The sequence below is a fragment of the Mustelus asterias genome, chromosome 25 (assembly GCF_964213995.1).
Source record: "Mustelus asterias chromosome 25, sMusAst1.hap1.1, whole genome shotgun sequence".
Lineage (NCBI taxonomy): Eukaryota > Metazoa > Chordata > Chondrichthyes > Carcharhiniformes > Triakidae > Mustelus > Mustelus asterias.
This window is the reverse complement of record NC_135825.1, coordinates 19,490,703-19,506,994: the sequence shown is the minus strand read 5'-3', so window position 1 is coordinate 19,506,994 and position 16,292 is coordinate 19,490,703. Positions and strand designations below refer to the sequence as shown.

The 16,292-nt window shown below is 42.2% G+C and overlaps 1 protein-coding gene across 1 annotated transcript; it reads right to left on the bottom strand.

The window, feature by feature from the left end:
* Positions 1–2,976: 2,976 nt before the first annotated feature.
* On the bottom strand, positions 2,977–13,018 carry LOC144511841 (dual specificity tyrosine-phosphorylation-regulated kinase 2-like). Its single transcript, XM_078242209.1, has 3 exons — positions 12,601–13,018; positions 9,975–10,075; positions 2,977–5,977 (listed from the first exon to the last, which is right to left on the bottom strand). Exons 1-3 carry the CDS (start codon positions 12,662–12,664, stop codon positions 4,400–4,402), a joined length of 1,743 nt encoding a protein of 580 aa, XP_078098335.1. The 5' UTR covers positions 12,665–13,018; the 3' UTR covers positions 2,977–4,399.
* Positions 13,019–16,292: the final 3,274 nt, after the last annotated feature.

Here is a 16,292-nt window from a genome sequence, read left to right as displayed (position 1 = left end):
TAAGGCTTGTAAAGCATTAGATCATTTTGGTTCTTATATATGAAATGCAAACTGTCACTGTTTCTGCTGAACCATATCTATAATTTATATTAAGGGGAATATTTTGGCATGGAAAAATACTTTTTATATTTGTCAGCATTGTAAATATATAAGAAAAAGCTCACATTGGCTATTGCACTGCATGAGGTTATATTTACAATATATAAGGGAAGTTAGATGGTTTTCAAGTACATATTTAACCTCAAAATATTACTGAAGATTCCAATCCACAAATATTAAGCAGTGATAAACAGCTCCTCCATATCATACTGGTCTCCCTGGAGTAATTCAAATACTTGCTCACCGTGTGTTCTGGCATATTACCTAATTCTGGATGACAGACAACTTTTCAACTCCCAATTGGCTTGCTAAATTTTAATAGTCTCAAAAGCAATCGACTAGCCTGTAACATCATAAACTGGAAGCCCAACTATCACCGTAACACAAGGGGCTGGCAATTCAGAACATTTAGTGCTAAGTTTGTACTTCCCCTGATTTGCTTTTACAACACTACAAGACATCGTGTTGAAATTCCATTGCTTCACCCCCAAAATGTGCACTTTTGCAAAACTGTTGATTTTAAAATCGGTTGCACTATTGATGAAGGTGATAAGCAACTAGGCCAGAATTACTGTAAAGACTTTCTTCACCCAACTTACTTCTAAAAGAGAACCGTGCTTATGTTTGTGGTGTCGATAAACTTTATTGCAGTGGGCCACTTAGCTGTACAGCATGCAGCCTTGCAGGAACACAAGTTTATGTAAATATTCTCACTAGTTTGCATACATCTCAATTTTGAGATACTAACTGATCTTAAGGGACAATTTTCACCGTTACTGCTGGAGTAGTAAACATACATGGCATGTCACCCACCCATTACAGAACTGCATTGCCAAATTCTATAAATGGGCAGATGATTTGCTCAGTTATTTTGTTACTCTAACAATGACTAATTACCCCCTTGTTCCGATTTGGGATTTAACCATCAATGGATTAATTAAGGACTGCTCTTTTCCAGACTCTCAAAACAGGCCAACCAGTGAGCGTGAAGACAAAGCGCAAGTAAAATTGGGGTGTTTTGCAGACTAATCTGCTAGGGCCAATGCACCATAGTTCACACACCACTGGTTACAACTGAACAGCTCAATTTGCAATAGATTCCCCTTTGCTGCTATAGGAGGAACTGTCAAGACAAAAACAGCAGAGAAAATGCCAGCTGTACAATCTACTGTTCCTCCTACACACCACATAAATCTTGGCAGGTGTCCTTCAACTGCAGCTCTTGGCTACAGATTTGAACTTCCGAAACTTCAGATGCTGCACATGGATATCTCAACATGTCACCAGTTCCACAGAAAATTAGCATTTATGCCGATATGTACAGGCCTGTTCAATGTAATTCAGTGGTGAATCACCAGCGGCCAATACATTGAATTGACTCATCAGTGTTCATTGTGAAATATTTCTAATGTGTTGCTGAAATTTCTTGTATGTTCGGAATAGTAACCCATGACAAAAGTGCTTCGTGTGGTTAGGTTTAGTGTGCTGCAATTTGATAGATTACAGAAACCGCACTCTTGCAAGAGACGACGATGTAATTTGGGTTGTAAACATGGTGAACATAATCAAATTAGTTACACCGTACAAATTGTATGTGTCTAGCTTATAGCACCCCTTAGAAAAGTTTAGACAGTAAATGGATTTTCCATTCATTTGCACTGGTGAAGGATGGATTGAACAATAATTACCCATGTACTGTTTTATTGGTAAAACTGGCAGTGTTTGCTTTGTAATGTGTGGAAAAACAACATGAATTAGTTACATATAAATGTTAAAATAATACTTTTGTATGTTTCTGCCTGTTTTGCTAACACAATGGCTATTTTATACCAGTTTAATTGTACATACAGACAAGTTAGTAAGGATCAGCAAAGTAGCAAAATGTCTGCTAGCCAAACTGGTTTTTGGTTCAATCTTCAACTCATTCACAATAGTAATTAGAAGCAGACCTCTGGTCCACCTAGCCTATACATCCAACTTCTGATGAGTGGGAACAAGCAGCAGCAGCATGCACTGCACATAGTGTAACAGGATAAACTCCTCTTCCTCAAACACAATCCATGAAAATGGGAACAACAGCTCATCCAGATTATGCCTTAGATTGAAAATTATGCTTTGAATCTGGCATCTTAGTCAACTAAAATTTCATTAGACCTGCAATTATTCCAATAGATACCTTTCAAAATGTTGAACCACTGGAATGTCTTTATCTCGAAACCTTTTGTAAAGCAGGAGAGATTTCATAAGGCATTTGATCAATTTATAAAAATGCTCTGTGTCTTCATTTATCAAAAAGCTGCTGTTGATACATTTCATAAATTGCATTAGTTAAACCTGAAAAGTGCACAACTGTAAAGATTAAAAGGTATACATCACATAGAAACATTAAAATCTCCTGCAAAGTCAAACAGAATTATTTAGATTTGCACAGTGCTTATGCAAGATTGAGTGAATCTGGTTTTAAATGTTTTGCACCAACATTTTAGATTCTTTCAATGGGAGGATGGAGGAGTTAGGAAATATCCCTATCCTAGCATTTATTAAAACTTGCCGAGACAGGGGAGGATTTTTGGATCAGGCCTGAAGTGGTACGGTTTCATTCCAGAAAGTATGGATAAGAGTATGATACCTTCGCATTGAGAGCCAGCCTTAAATCGGAGTCTGAATTTTATGACCTGCAATCGGTGAAGAGGCAGGTGACATAAAGGTTTCACCTGATTATCCTTGAGGAACTGAAACTGAGAAACATAAACATGGTGATGCAAAACATTTCTTTTTGCAGGTCTGTACGTTTGTTGTGGGTTTCTATTTTCTTTTCTTGAAATGCACACTAAAATATTTCTTGGCGTTTCTTCCCTTTGTGTAGGCCTTTAAAAAAAAAATGTCACACTGTTTGTCCTTAAAACTACAGCAATCAGATTGCTATATTGGCGTTGAATTGGATTGTTGAATGCATACTGTAGGATTAGACACTTTGGCAACCCTGCAGATTAACTTTTGACACTGTTTTGGAATTTATCAATAACTTTCACCGATCAGAGAGTAATGAAAAGTAAATTCCAAATAAGCTTTGGTGATTGTTTGCCACAGTACAAAACAACTTAACTTCCTCGCCTGCTTCACTGGCCTACCGACTCAACAGCTGATATGAATCTTCTAGTGAACATTTACAAAGACAAATTTTCAAGGTTTTTATGAAATGGCACCCAGATATTAGGAAAAAACATGAATCCCTGTGTTTGGTGGAATCATCTTAAAACCAAAGATGTTAGGTAGAATTCAGCTGCCACAAATCTTGCTCACGTTTTCCAATTAACTTTTTCCCCCAGACTTGCTCTCCAGCTAAGGAAGTTTGTAAGTTTAAAGTGGGAGCTGGGACCCAGGACAATGGACAGGCCTTCTAAATTCTGAAACCCCTAGGTTGAAAGGTTCAGAGGGATATATTTATCACAAACAACTTGTGGAATAAACTATCACCCAGAAGATGGGTGATCAGCAGATTTCTACTGCATAAAGTATACTAAAGTATAACTCCTGGATTAGAATGACAGCTAGATATTTTGAGTGACCAAGCCTGAAATAGAAGTGGCTTGCAGCATCCACCGACAGTGAGCTGCATGAGCTGATTGGCCTCTATCTTTGTGACCAACTGAATAAACACAATTGGCCAATTTTCACTGTTAAAGAGATCATGTGGCAATTAATTACCAGTGTCCCATCATTTTCTGAGTAGTATGTTAGTGGCTGGTCATCAAATCTTTTTAATTTCCTGCAAAGCCATACTAAAGTAAAAGTCTGCATGTGTAGATTTGAGAAGGGAAGGGCAATTCTGTTACGTAGTTTGTCAAGCAGGATCCTTAATTAACTAGCATACCGTCGGGAGAACAACAGGATTTTAAAAAAACTAAAGTGAAATCAAATGTGGCCTAAAGAACTTGTGTTGATTCAGTGAGGTCTGATATAGACAAATCTTGACCAAAATATTTTATATTCAATCGCTCCTGCCAGGGTAGTTAAAAATGTTGAACGAGATTTAAGCACAGTCCATTTACTTCATATTCTCGACAAACTAGGGGTATTTATAATTTAATGGAGATTAAAAACTACAATAGTCTTGAGGGTCAGATGGATAAAGAATAATTTTATGCACTTTAATGCAATTTGGAAATTACGGTAGTTTCTTATACATAATAATTATGAAATACTTGTTAAACATTTTACCAGCAAAAAGACCTATATAAGAAACTTTTTTTTGCATTTGACACATGTTCTTGGGTTTAATTTGCAGCACACAATAGCCTTAGCTAACTAATTTTGGAAGCACAGTACGTAGAGGTATATTATTTCCATTTGAATCAGCCATTTGCACCAAATTGGTCCTTAGTTTGGTGCTTGTGCTAATAGTTGAGGGCAACTTGGAAACAATTCCTGGCAAGGAACTATTGCTGTCTGGCGTAGATTTAACTGGCGTGGTCTTCTCCATAGTGGGTGGTTTGGGTAAACGTCTCACTAGCCATGAATGTCTCAAAGCTTGGGTGGGTGTTATGCGATTAGGTGGCTCCCAGTCCAAACATCTCTTTAGGAAGCTGATGAACAGTGAGTCATCGCAACCCTTCAAGGCCGTCACCCAGCTCCTGCTACCTGGTGGCCCTCGCGGCTTACCTCTTCTAGAACGACCACCATTCACAATCACTGTGTTATCCGGGAGTGTGGTGATATTGCAATAGCGAGGCTGATTCTTGGAGTTGAAGAAGTTCTTGGCTCGTTTGCACTGATCCAACATTTTTTGAGGTGGCATTCCCAAAAGTTCCATCATGCAAGCCAACTGATCTCCTTCATCTTCTCCAGGAAAGAGAGGGTACCCAGTCAATAGTTCAGCAAGGATACAACCAAAGCTCCACATGTCAATGGGCATCCCATAACGTGAGCCGAGGATAACCTCTGGGGCGCGGTAAAATCGTGACTGGATGTACGTGAAAACACGCTGATGCTCGTAGCAACTGGAACCAAAATCAATCACTTTGATGCCACTACGGCCTTGCTGCTTCAACAAAATATTCTCAGGCTTCAAATCACAATGAATGATTCGATTTTTTTGCAATGCTTCCAGGCACTGTAGGATGGAATGGGCAAACTTCCGCACTAACTGCAGGCTGAACCCTTGGAACTTGTTTCTTTTGATCAGTTCATACAGGTTCATGCTCAGTAGTTCAAAGGTCATGCAGGTGTGGTTGCGGAATGTGAAATTCTCCAACATGTGGATGATATTCATCTGCAAGTTCTTGTCTTGCTTTTTCAAGTGCTCCAGAATTCGGATCTCCTCTACAGCCTGCCGGTGGAACCGCTTCTCATTTCGTACTACCTTCAATGCCAGGTGCTGCCGCTGCTTGTGGTCATACACTTTAGCCACCTGCCCAAAGCTTCCCTTCCCAATAACTTTAAGTATCTCATACCTGTATGCTATATGGTCATGAGGCAGAAGTATGTAGGCTGCTTGATCATCATCATAACCACAGTTGTTTGATCCACCTACTACCCCTTGTCGCTTTTTTGCATTTAAACCCATGAAGAAAATTTCAGGATAGTTAAAAATTTCCTGATGCTCAAAGGAAGACAACTGATGCATGTGCATCTTCATGGCTTGAGTAGGTGTAATAGCAGCTTTTGATTTAAGCAAAACACCTTCTGATTTAGATGAGGTTGTACTATCCTGGTTCTTTTCTTTAAGTGAAGGGAGCGCTGTTTTACAAGTTCGAGGCACGGTGGACTGCACAGTTGCATTATTGCGTCTGTTTCCAGCATCTTCAAATAAGTGTTGCACCTTGACCTGAGTCCGACATGAAGGTGGCAGATGGTCCTTCATTGTGCTCTTGCCAATCTAAAATTTGTACAAAAGAAAAAGTTCAATTTGTCAAAACACAAAGTATGGATGGTAAAATAGCAAAGTAACAAATCCTTTCATTATCAGCCTCTAAAGCAGCGTTGTCAAGAGAAATTGCTGACCCAGTGCAGGTGTGGTGATATCCTTTCATTTAGCCAAATACATTTTTAGTGGGAAACACCTTATATACACATAAATGCTTGAAAATATGCTTCACGTGTGCATTTACTTGAATGCTTTCCACCATTCAGCAGCCAAGGCAGTAATGCATTCACGTGGATTAAAAATTCATTCTCACTGCTTTGACTCATCATTTTAACAGAAGTTAAAAAACTAAACATGCATATGCCAGGCAAATACAGATGTTGAGAACACATGCTCATCACAACATCTCCTTTTCTAATTTAATCAGAAATTCACTGGGTCACACGTTGTTTGCGGCCAATGTGTTGGGCCACTTATTCATTTGCTAAGTTACACAAACTGTGAAATACAATCAAATAGAATATGAACATAGATTTACGAACAATTATCTGCATTAATCTCAAACAATTCTTTATTTTCTCTATCCCCCACCCCTTAGATGATGTAGTGGGAAGGTAAGCACGGGAGAAAAGGACCATTTTCACTGCCGGTATCCACAATAGTTCAACAACAGTATCAGACAGGGAAATGTTCTTTTCTCTTAGGTTTGACAATGTACATGAACCTGGACCCTCAATAAGCAAACACCATCACAAATACGATTTCTTTATTGAATTATACTGCCCAATTAGCAATGAATTGGATCGTATGTGCTAGGTTCCTTCCTTTGGGCCCTTCCAGAAGGTCAGAGATTTTATTAGCATAGAGAATCCACTGATGCAAACTTATCTACACTAGGTTGTAATAAAAGCAAAATACTGCAGATGCTGGAGTTCTGACATAGGAACAGAAAGTCCTGGAAAAAACGAAACAGCTCTCGCAGTATTCGTGGAGAGAAAAACACTTCAAGTTCAATATGATTCTTCTTCAGTTCTGAAGCGCTCGAGCAAATGGAGCTGCAGATTTTGGCAGTAATAGCGCGAGGCGAGGGGGAAAGGGATCAGAGAAAATCCAAGTGGAGATATCGGATGAGTATTGAGGTTCATTGTGAAAGCTTCCAACATCTTGGGAAAAAAAACTGATCTTTCAATCATTTACCAAGGTGGTGTTGGTCTTCAATTCTGAAGAAATCATCCTTGACACGAAATGTTAACTTGATTTTGCTCTCCACAGATGCTGCCAGACCTGCTGAGTCTGCCGGCACTTTGTTTATATGCCACTTTATCTTTGGTTTTGTACACTGTTTTTCCCTCCACCCCTCTTGTGGCAAAGGAACTAACATTTGCTGGAATACAACTCAAAGAGTTCAACCCACCTCTCAGACTTCCTACCTGGTCATTCATGTACAAGCACAATTTGACAATGGGCAGCATCAGAGTTGCTCCTGTGCTCAGCAGACATCCACAGAAGAACTTTCTAGGAAGAGTCCTGCAGCATTCAGAATCCAGGGCAACTTTCCTCGCCCTAGCTCAGGGAGAATGAACCCTATTGAAATCCCAGCCAAAACCTGATAACTGGTTAAGGCCTTGCAATACACAGAAACTTTACTTTTAAATGATAACACACGTTGCTGTCCAGGACCAACCACTTCTTCCTTCTGAAGGTTGATGCAGAGTGCCACAGTTGCTATGCAAATTGTGGTATCGTAACTAACCAATTTTTGGTAGTTCTTCGACATGAATAGAATCAGTCTAGTTAAGTGCGTTTATCATCTGATGTCCACATCCATACTCTCTCCAGCATTTTTGACCATTAAAAGTGTGAAATCTTGTCAGTTTTTCCCTTCCCTCACTGAGGCGTATGTAGTGTGTAATTAACACCCTGCTGTCACCCAACATTAAGATCAACTAACTTTGCACATATTGGAATCAGAATTTGGGATGCTTTTGGTCGGTTTGATTTACAGCTAGGCTATACCAAACACAAGTGAGCTATTGGAAGCTGTGTTCTCACAATTGCTGCAATTTATTGGAATTATTTATAAATGCAGTTTTTAAAAACTCAAAATAATCTTTGGAGATCACTGGTGCTGAAAGCAGAAGGACGGTCAGTGCTCAGTGTTATTACTTAGACAATATCAATAACTAACACAAATTATGATTGTTCACATTTTCCACTTTCTTGACACACTACACCAGAAAAACGTTCCACTTGATGCCCACATTGTTTCCTTTAAGTCAGTTCTAATATTCAGTGAAAGGTTCTCTTCCTTCCTTCCTCCCCCCACCCCCCCCCCCCCCCCCCCACCCACCCCACCACCACCACCACCACCACTGAAAGTGCAGGCATATATGTGGGCATTTCTTTTAAGATAAAGAAAAAAGGCTCCAGTCAACCAGGACTTAATGCATGCAGTACATGGTGCATTCCTTTCACAGCAAGCAAACCCCTGAACCCAGTTACAACACCTATCAGCTAATTTAGTCATCATCTCCTGCGACTTCGAAAATGGCAACATAACTGCACAAAGTTATTATTGTGGTTGAAAATAGAAGCCAACCAAAGACTAAGAAATACCAGAGACTAGTGCCATAGCTCAGCTATAGCCAATATTAATACATCATCTGACGACTTAAACAAAGCAATGTATTCATTTAATTCATAGATGCATGCTGGATTGAAAAATGTGTCACCAAAGCAAGCGGGAATACACACGGAATTGGACTACTAGAATACAAGTGAGTCAAAAAACTCAGCAGTGAAATGCACCCCCCACAACTGAAGTCCCTTTAAATTTCATAGCTATTTCATAAAGGTGAGTGATGGGCTCTTTTCAATCATGTGGTAACAGATCACGAGGCCTGACACCAGTTTGCAGCCTAGTCCCTTCAAACATATAGTGGGATGGCAGTGGCAGTCAAAAGAGTTGGGACAAAAGAGATTTCAAAAAGGGGTCAAAAATAATTAAATGAAACAGGGATGTCTAGTCTTTCCACAAGTTACATTTGTTTCCCACCTTTCAGGTGAATCCATTGTCTTTTGTCCCAAGTAATGTCCCATATGGGGAAGATAATAATAAACTTGCCTAACTATGTCTGTTAATTGCCATATTGTTGCCGGTACTGGTTGACATTGACACTTCAGGCAGCTTGAAAAGTCTCCACAGAACAAAGTGAAAACTCCTTGCTCTACAAAACCAAGGCATTAACTGCTGAAGGAAGTTGGATAAACTTTGTAAAACTGTTGCAAATGGTGAGCATTTATTGTTTTGCAGTTGCATCGCCTCCTTGCAGAGCTAAAAAGCATTTATCCTAGAACTGCATGTTATGGGTTGTCTAATTGTTAAGCACAGCGCAGCTTCAACAGAAGACTGCACATGCTGCTGTGTTCAAAATGCAAGTACAGGAGAGGTCTATTAACAGGCCAGTGAATATCGTGAAACATGACTGGGCACACTTTAATACTTGGTTGCAGAGAACTGCTAGCAAAGTAAACAGCACAATTGTCCTTGGCACCTCTGAGTCAGGTTATGTAGAAGAGTGGGAGTGGGAATGGGAATGGGGGGGGGGGGGGGGGGGTGAGCAGGGAAAGAGACACAGAAGTGGAGGTGAAGGTATAAGCCTAGGTCAATGTAGCCACTCTCTCAATAGTGGTTATTCCTTGGATCTAAAGAGAATTTGTAACAAATACCAATGAGTCACAGATTTAAAAGTGGTTAAGTGCCTCCATTACAAACATTACAATTTCAAGAGTCTCTAACAATGTAAATGCTGTCACCTGCAGTCACCAGTCCAATTTGTGTATTTCTCAGTAATTTATGTTGAGAAACTATCTGCTGCACTTGAATCTACTTCCTTTGCTCCTCAGAGTCAGGTTTATGAGAGTTTGTTAAAATTATACATGAGACTGGTTCAACAATGATAAAATGGCATTATTGTAAAGTGCATTGGTACACACTGCACATGCTTACCGTTAAGCTATTAAGAGATGGTAATCCCACAGGGCTTTGTTTCTCCACAGACGTGGCTTGGCTCTCAGCTTGACTTACACGCATGCAAGAGTCAAATTGGGCTGCAAACAGAAAAGTCAAAAGCACACGATTACTGGAGTTATAAATTCAGCAAATAAGCCTTAAAATGAGTGAAGAATTTGCAGCAAACAACCAGACCAGGTTTACAGCATGTTATCTCTTGTCTTCCCCACTAAAGACCTCACTAAAATGTGCAGTGATTTTTCTTTCTCTTCTCTCCTGACAAACAAATACACGTGTAACATGTTCAAAAACAGGGAGTTTGAGGGGTGTTAATCCTCTTCAATCTGTGAAATATGTTTTAGTAAAACGGCATAAAGAATGACAATATTTTATTAAAATCAACTTCTGTCTTATGGCACCTACAGTACTCAATGGGGTTTAGCTTCTAACATAGCCTAACCCCTTTAAAGTATCCTGGAGGGTAAACAGTTCAAAAAGATCTTCCAAGTACTCGATGGCAAATCATTCTTGGTGCTGAAGGTCTCTTCACATCAGCAGCTGTTTGGCTCTGTGCTCTTTGGAAGAAGCCAAAACAGTACAAAATAACTGTGTACTTTAAAAGAAAGAACAGGTCATTCCCTTGGTCTTTTCTACTTGTGTGAGTCTAGAGTGCATGTAGCTACTTGTCCTCTACTCCACTGAAGCAGAATAGGGGAGGTTAGAGTACAAAGTGTTACTAGAATTACAATTAGCTTTCGAAGCGGGGTCAATCATGGCTTCAAAGGGGAAATTAAATAAACATTTCGTTAAAGCAAATCATAAGGCCATGGGGGAAAAAAAAAAGCATAGAATTGCTTGTTACTCCAAAAAAGTACCAACAGTACAGCTGTAATGATTCTCAGCCTCCTGCTGTAGCAAACTTTCTACAATTCCAGTACATATTTCACTGAATTAATACAAAAAGTGTAACAGACAGTCGGCAGACGAGAGTACTGAACAAAATAGGGTTTGAAAAAGAAACTGGTCTTCTCCCATCAAATTTGGTAAAACGACAAGTTGGATTTTGTTGTTCCACCAAGTCATTGGCCAGACGAACAGAACCAGAAGCAGTCAAGCAAATTCAGAGCGCGAGAAACACTGGATTTGAAGATTACCTGTACGATAAGGTTAAGTTACCTGCTGCAGGTTAAAATTTCTGTCATCGTTGAGTGTGTTCGGAAACCTCACGGCAAAGCTGAATAGCAATTGTAGGAGGTTATGTGACAACCTGCTAACCATTTATAAGGGTGCAATCTATAGATGAGTATGTCGCGATAAGTAACTACGTCACTGGAGTTGGTCATAGGTCATTTTTAATAGACTTGCAACTATACCGTAGACCCATTAGACTTGTCACTGTCATCAAAAAAGCACAGTGGAACAATTAACGCTAGATGTGCCTCAATGATGTTCATTACCTGTTATGTTCAAAGAAGCTGTACAAACAACAGTTCACAAACTCAAGATTACACGAGGGAATAGAAACATCAAGTTGGAATTTTTCGTTCTACATAAATGGTGTAAAATTTACTTCAAAGCTTAAAGACCTGGCCACTGACAGCATACATATAAACATTTGCATTAACTGGGAACCATAGAAACATCCACAATTGTTATGTCACAATTATTTAGAGTCAGTGGTTGGATTCTAACCCTGTTTTCAAAATAAAAAGGATCAAGGAGCCAGTTCCACACAGAGGAATGTGTGAAATGGGAACAAGCCAGCTAGTTTAACAGACAAAACTCTGGCAGATCCTGGCGGAAAGGTGATTCAAACTTCTCAAGGCCAAAACTTATGAAACAACATGGGCAAAATTGACAAGTCAACTAAAGTAAATCGGGAAACTGGCTGACACAAGCACACTTTCTGAACAGTAAAAAAATGATTGAATAAAAAACATATTTCACAAGGGGTTGTGGGGGGGGCGAGTGGGCAGAGTTGGCATTCGCTGCCATATGCAGTCTTCTACTCTTGAGGCAGTCCGCAAGAAGGCTTAAGTTATAATCAAAACATTTTGAGCAAATTTCCTGATGTGACTTGTACAGAAAGCAGTGGCATTGAAGGAACAGAAAGTTCAAAGAACGACACATGGGGAGTTTTCATTTGGTGGGAAGTCCTGAACAGGAAGTGGGGGGGGGGGGGGGGGGTTTATCCTCATTTTAAAAAAATAAGAAGGTGGGGGAAAAAAACAACAAAATAGGGTGGGGGACATGCAAGATCATGATCTAAATGGAATGGAATAAAATCACACAGAACAAAACAGAATGAAAGAATAAAGGAGGAATAAGAGATTTTTTAAAAAGCACATTTGAAGGATCGACGTTGTTTAAATGCTTGGTGGAGATAGATTGCAAACCCTGGGTTGGGGGGCAGGGGAGAGACACATTGAGAGCCCGGGATGGGGTGGGGAACACATTGAAAACCCTGACCATAAAATTTAAATCCCCCCCAGCACAAAAATCAAACTAGTGAAAGATTATATCTAATCTGATCATCAGATTTGTGGGATGATAACTGATTGAGGTGTGGGTGACAATCCCACACTGTCATGGAGATGGAGGGACATCATTAAGTGGCACATACCGAGTGAGGAGCTGCTGTTACCCGCGGCCAGGTATCCGGGAGCCGCCGCTTTCCTCGTTAACATGGCTTTCAGAGAGCGTTCAGCTGCCTCCCAGCGCCGGCCATTCCGCACACAGCTTCCCCGCAGCCGGCCATCTGCCCGTGTCCAGGCCGGGCTGCAGCCAGGATGCCCCTCAGGCTTCCCCCCCGCTCCGGGCCTAGGCCTCCCCGCCGCTCACTCGGTGTCTGGCCACGATCACCCACCCGTCCCTTCCCGAGCCGGCCCGGCTGTTTGTCCGTTAACGGCGCTCCCGCGCGGCCCAGCGCCACTCACTCAGCCCGAGCTGAGGCAGAGAGGGGGGGAGGGGCGGGAGAGACACCGCCCGGCCCATCCCCCACCCTCAGCAGGCTGTCAGCGCCAGACCTCCCGCCCCTACTCACTGCTGCCCTCTGCTGCCGGGAGGACCCCTCCTGGTGCTCTCTGTTCGACAAGACACTGTTTCCACTGGTTGGTGGGAGGACCGCTTTCTGCTTCCCCCTGCTGGTGGGATGACCCCCTTCTGCTTCCCCCTGCTGGTGGGATGACCCCCTTCTGCTTCCCCCTGCTGGTGGGATGACCCCCCCCCCCCTTCGGCTTCCCCCTGCTGGTGGGACGACCCCCTTCTGCTTCCCCCTGCTGGTGGGATGATCCCCCCCTTCTGCTTCCCCCTGCTGGTGGGATGATCCCCCCCTTCTGCTTCCCCCTGCTGGTGGGATGACCCCCTTGCGCTCTCCATTATACCATACAATATTCCCCGGCTGGTGGGAAGTAAAATAGAATCCCTACAGTGCAGAAAGAGCCATTTGGCCCATCAACTGCACCAACAACAATTCCACCCAGACCCTATCCCTGTAACCTCATATATTTATCCCACTAACCCCCCAACACTAACATGCCCAATCAACCTAATCTGCACATCTTTGGACAGGGGAGGGAACCAGGGCACCCAGAGGAAACCCACGCAGACAGGGGGAGAATGTGCAAACTCCACACACAGTAAGAAGTCTCACAACACCAGGTTAAAGTCCAACAGGTTTATTTGGTAGCAAAAGCCACTAGCTTTCGGAGCGCTGCTCCTTCGTCCCACTTACCCGATGAAGGAGCAGCGCTCCGAAAGCTAGTGGTTTTTGCTACCAAATAAACCTGTTGGACTTTAACCTGGTGTTGTGAGATTTCTTACTGTGTTTACCCCAGTCCAACGCCGGCATCTCCACATCAAAACTCCACACCGACAGACTCCCAAGGCTGGAACCGAACCCGGTCCCTGGTGCTGTGAGACAGTAAGAAGTCTCACAACACCAGATTAAAGTCCAACAGGTTTATTTGGCAGCACAAGCAATGCTAACCACCATGCCACCCCAAAGAGGATGACCTCCTTCTGCTTCTCTCTGCTGATGGCAGAACCTCCTTGTGCTCCCCACCCTCACTGCTGCCCCTGTTGGAAGGATTTACTTGGTCGCCCAACATGCTACTTCCTGCTGGTGAGAAGGCCTCCTTGAGCGCCTCACCTCCACTCACTGGTGCCTCCTGCTGCTTGGAAGGCTTCCCTTTTGGACCTCCATAACAAAATACTGCCCAACTCACAATCATAGGTGATGTACACCATTTTGGTCCACATTGGATCAACCATTCCAGAAGCTACCACGAAGCAAAACTTCCCCTCACTACCCATCACCATTCCACAGGGACCGCTCCCTCTGTGACACCCTTGTCCAATTTCCTATCCCCTTCCCACAGCACCTTTCCTTGCAATCGCAGAATGTGCAACACCTGCCCCTTTACCTCCTCCTTCCTCACCATTTAAGGCCCCAAATACCCCTTTTTGGTTAATCATCGTTTCACTTGTACTTCTTTCAATTTGGTCTATTGTATTCGCTGCTCCCTATATTGGAACGACTAAACACAAACTGGGTGACTGCTTTGAGAAACACCGTCACTCACCACTTTCGCTCAGTCCACAAGCATGACCCCAACCTTCCTGGCTTTATTTTAACTCAGCATCTTGCTCTCATGCCCACATATCCATCCTTGGCCTGCCTCGATACTCTAGTGAAACCCAACACAAGCTGGAGGAGCAGCTTCTCATTTTCCGATTAAGCTCATTACAGTCCTTGGGACTCAACGTTGAGTTTGATAACTTTAGACTGTGGTCTTATTCCTCCATCTTAAAACCATTTTTGAAAAATATCCCATACATTTATTGCCCCAAAACAAAAGCCTTCCCTTCACTCCTTCCCACTCCCACTCCAGGCCATTTGCATTTCATTCTTAATGTTGCTACATCTTGTTGGAATCTCTCACAGCCACAGTTTATATCTAATACATTTCTCCCTCTCTAGTTCTGATGAAGAGTCAAACAGGCTCAAAACATTAACTCTGTTTTCTCTCCCTCCAGATGCTGCCAGACCTGCTGAGTTTGTTCAGCATCCTCTGCTCTTATTCCAAAATCTAATTGTTCCTTATCTGCCAATGGGGCTATACACCTCCACCGCTTTCTGGTGAAGTTCATTCCATGGGTTTATTATCCTCAACATCCATCTCTTCACTCACTCAAACTGTATGCAAATGTTTTTGTGAGAGTTTGGTGTGCACCAATGTTGGTTGCCCTGTTTCCTACGTTACAACAGTATCTATACTTCAAAATCACGTGTTTGGCTGTAAACTGCTTTGAGGTGTCTGGTGGTCAAGAGTAGTGTGATATCAATGTAAGCGTTTCTTTTTAACATCATTAGGGCGTTAAAAGGGGTATTTCTCTCAGGAACATCAGAGCAGGAGTAGTCATTCTGGCCCTTTGAACCTGCTCTACTATTTGATGAGATGACTGATTCTGATTGTGGTCACACCTTCAACTTTCCTATCTGCTGCCCATACGCTTGATTCCATTGTCGATCAAAACATCTGTCTAACTCAGCCTTCAATGAATTCAATGACCCAGCCTCCACGGGGAGAACATGCAGTCTTTATACAGACAGTGATCCAAGCCAGGAATCGAATCTGGGTCCCTGGCGATTCCTGGCTTGGGTCACTGTCTGTGCGGAGTCTGCATGTTCTCCCCATGTCTGCGTCGGTTTCCTCCGGGTGCTCCAGTTTCCTCCCACAGTTCAAAACACGTGTCGGTTAGGTGCATTGGCCATGCTAAATTCTCCCTCAGTGTACCCGAACAGGCGCCAGAGTGTGGCGACTAGGGGATTTTCACAGTAACGTCATTGCTGTGTTAATGTAAGCCTACTTGTGACACTAATAAATAAACTTTAAACTACTTTCTGGGGAAGAGGATTTCACAGACTAACCAACCTCAAAGAAAAAAAAATCCTCCTCGTCTCCATCTTAAAAAGGAGACTTTAGACTGCGTCCCTGAGTTCTGGTCCCACTCATTGGAAGGAACACCTTTCTGGTATCCTCCTATCAAATCCCCTCAGGATCTATTTCAATAAGGCCACCTTTCATTCTCCTACAATCCAATGAGTGAAGGCCCAATCTGTTCAACCATTCTTCCCCAGAGTGAGTTGAGTGAATCTTCTCTGAACTGCTTCTAATGCAATTAGATTTTTTTTCACGTGAGATGCCAACAACAGTACACAGTATTCTAGATATGCTTTCACCAAGGCCCTGTACAACTACGGTAAAAATTCCCTACTATTTTAATTGATTCCCCTTGTATTAAATGCCAACA

Bases quoted from the DNA above. Each gene is read 5' to 3' on its own strand.
- LOC144511841 (XM_078242209.1), bottom strand. From the start codon at position 12,664: ATGTTAACGAGGAAAGCGGCGGCTCCCGGATACCTGGCCGCGGGTAAC. The intron at 10,076-12,600 runs GTATGTGCCACT...TTCTGTTTGCAG, and splicing joins TAACAGCAGCTCCTCACTCG to CCCAATTTGACTCTTGCATG. The intron at 5,978-9,974 runs GTAAGCATGTGC...TACAAATTTTAG, and splicing joins CATCTCTTAATAGCTTAACG to ATTGGCAAGAGCACAATGAA.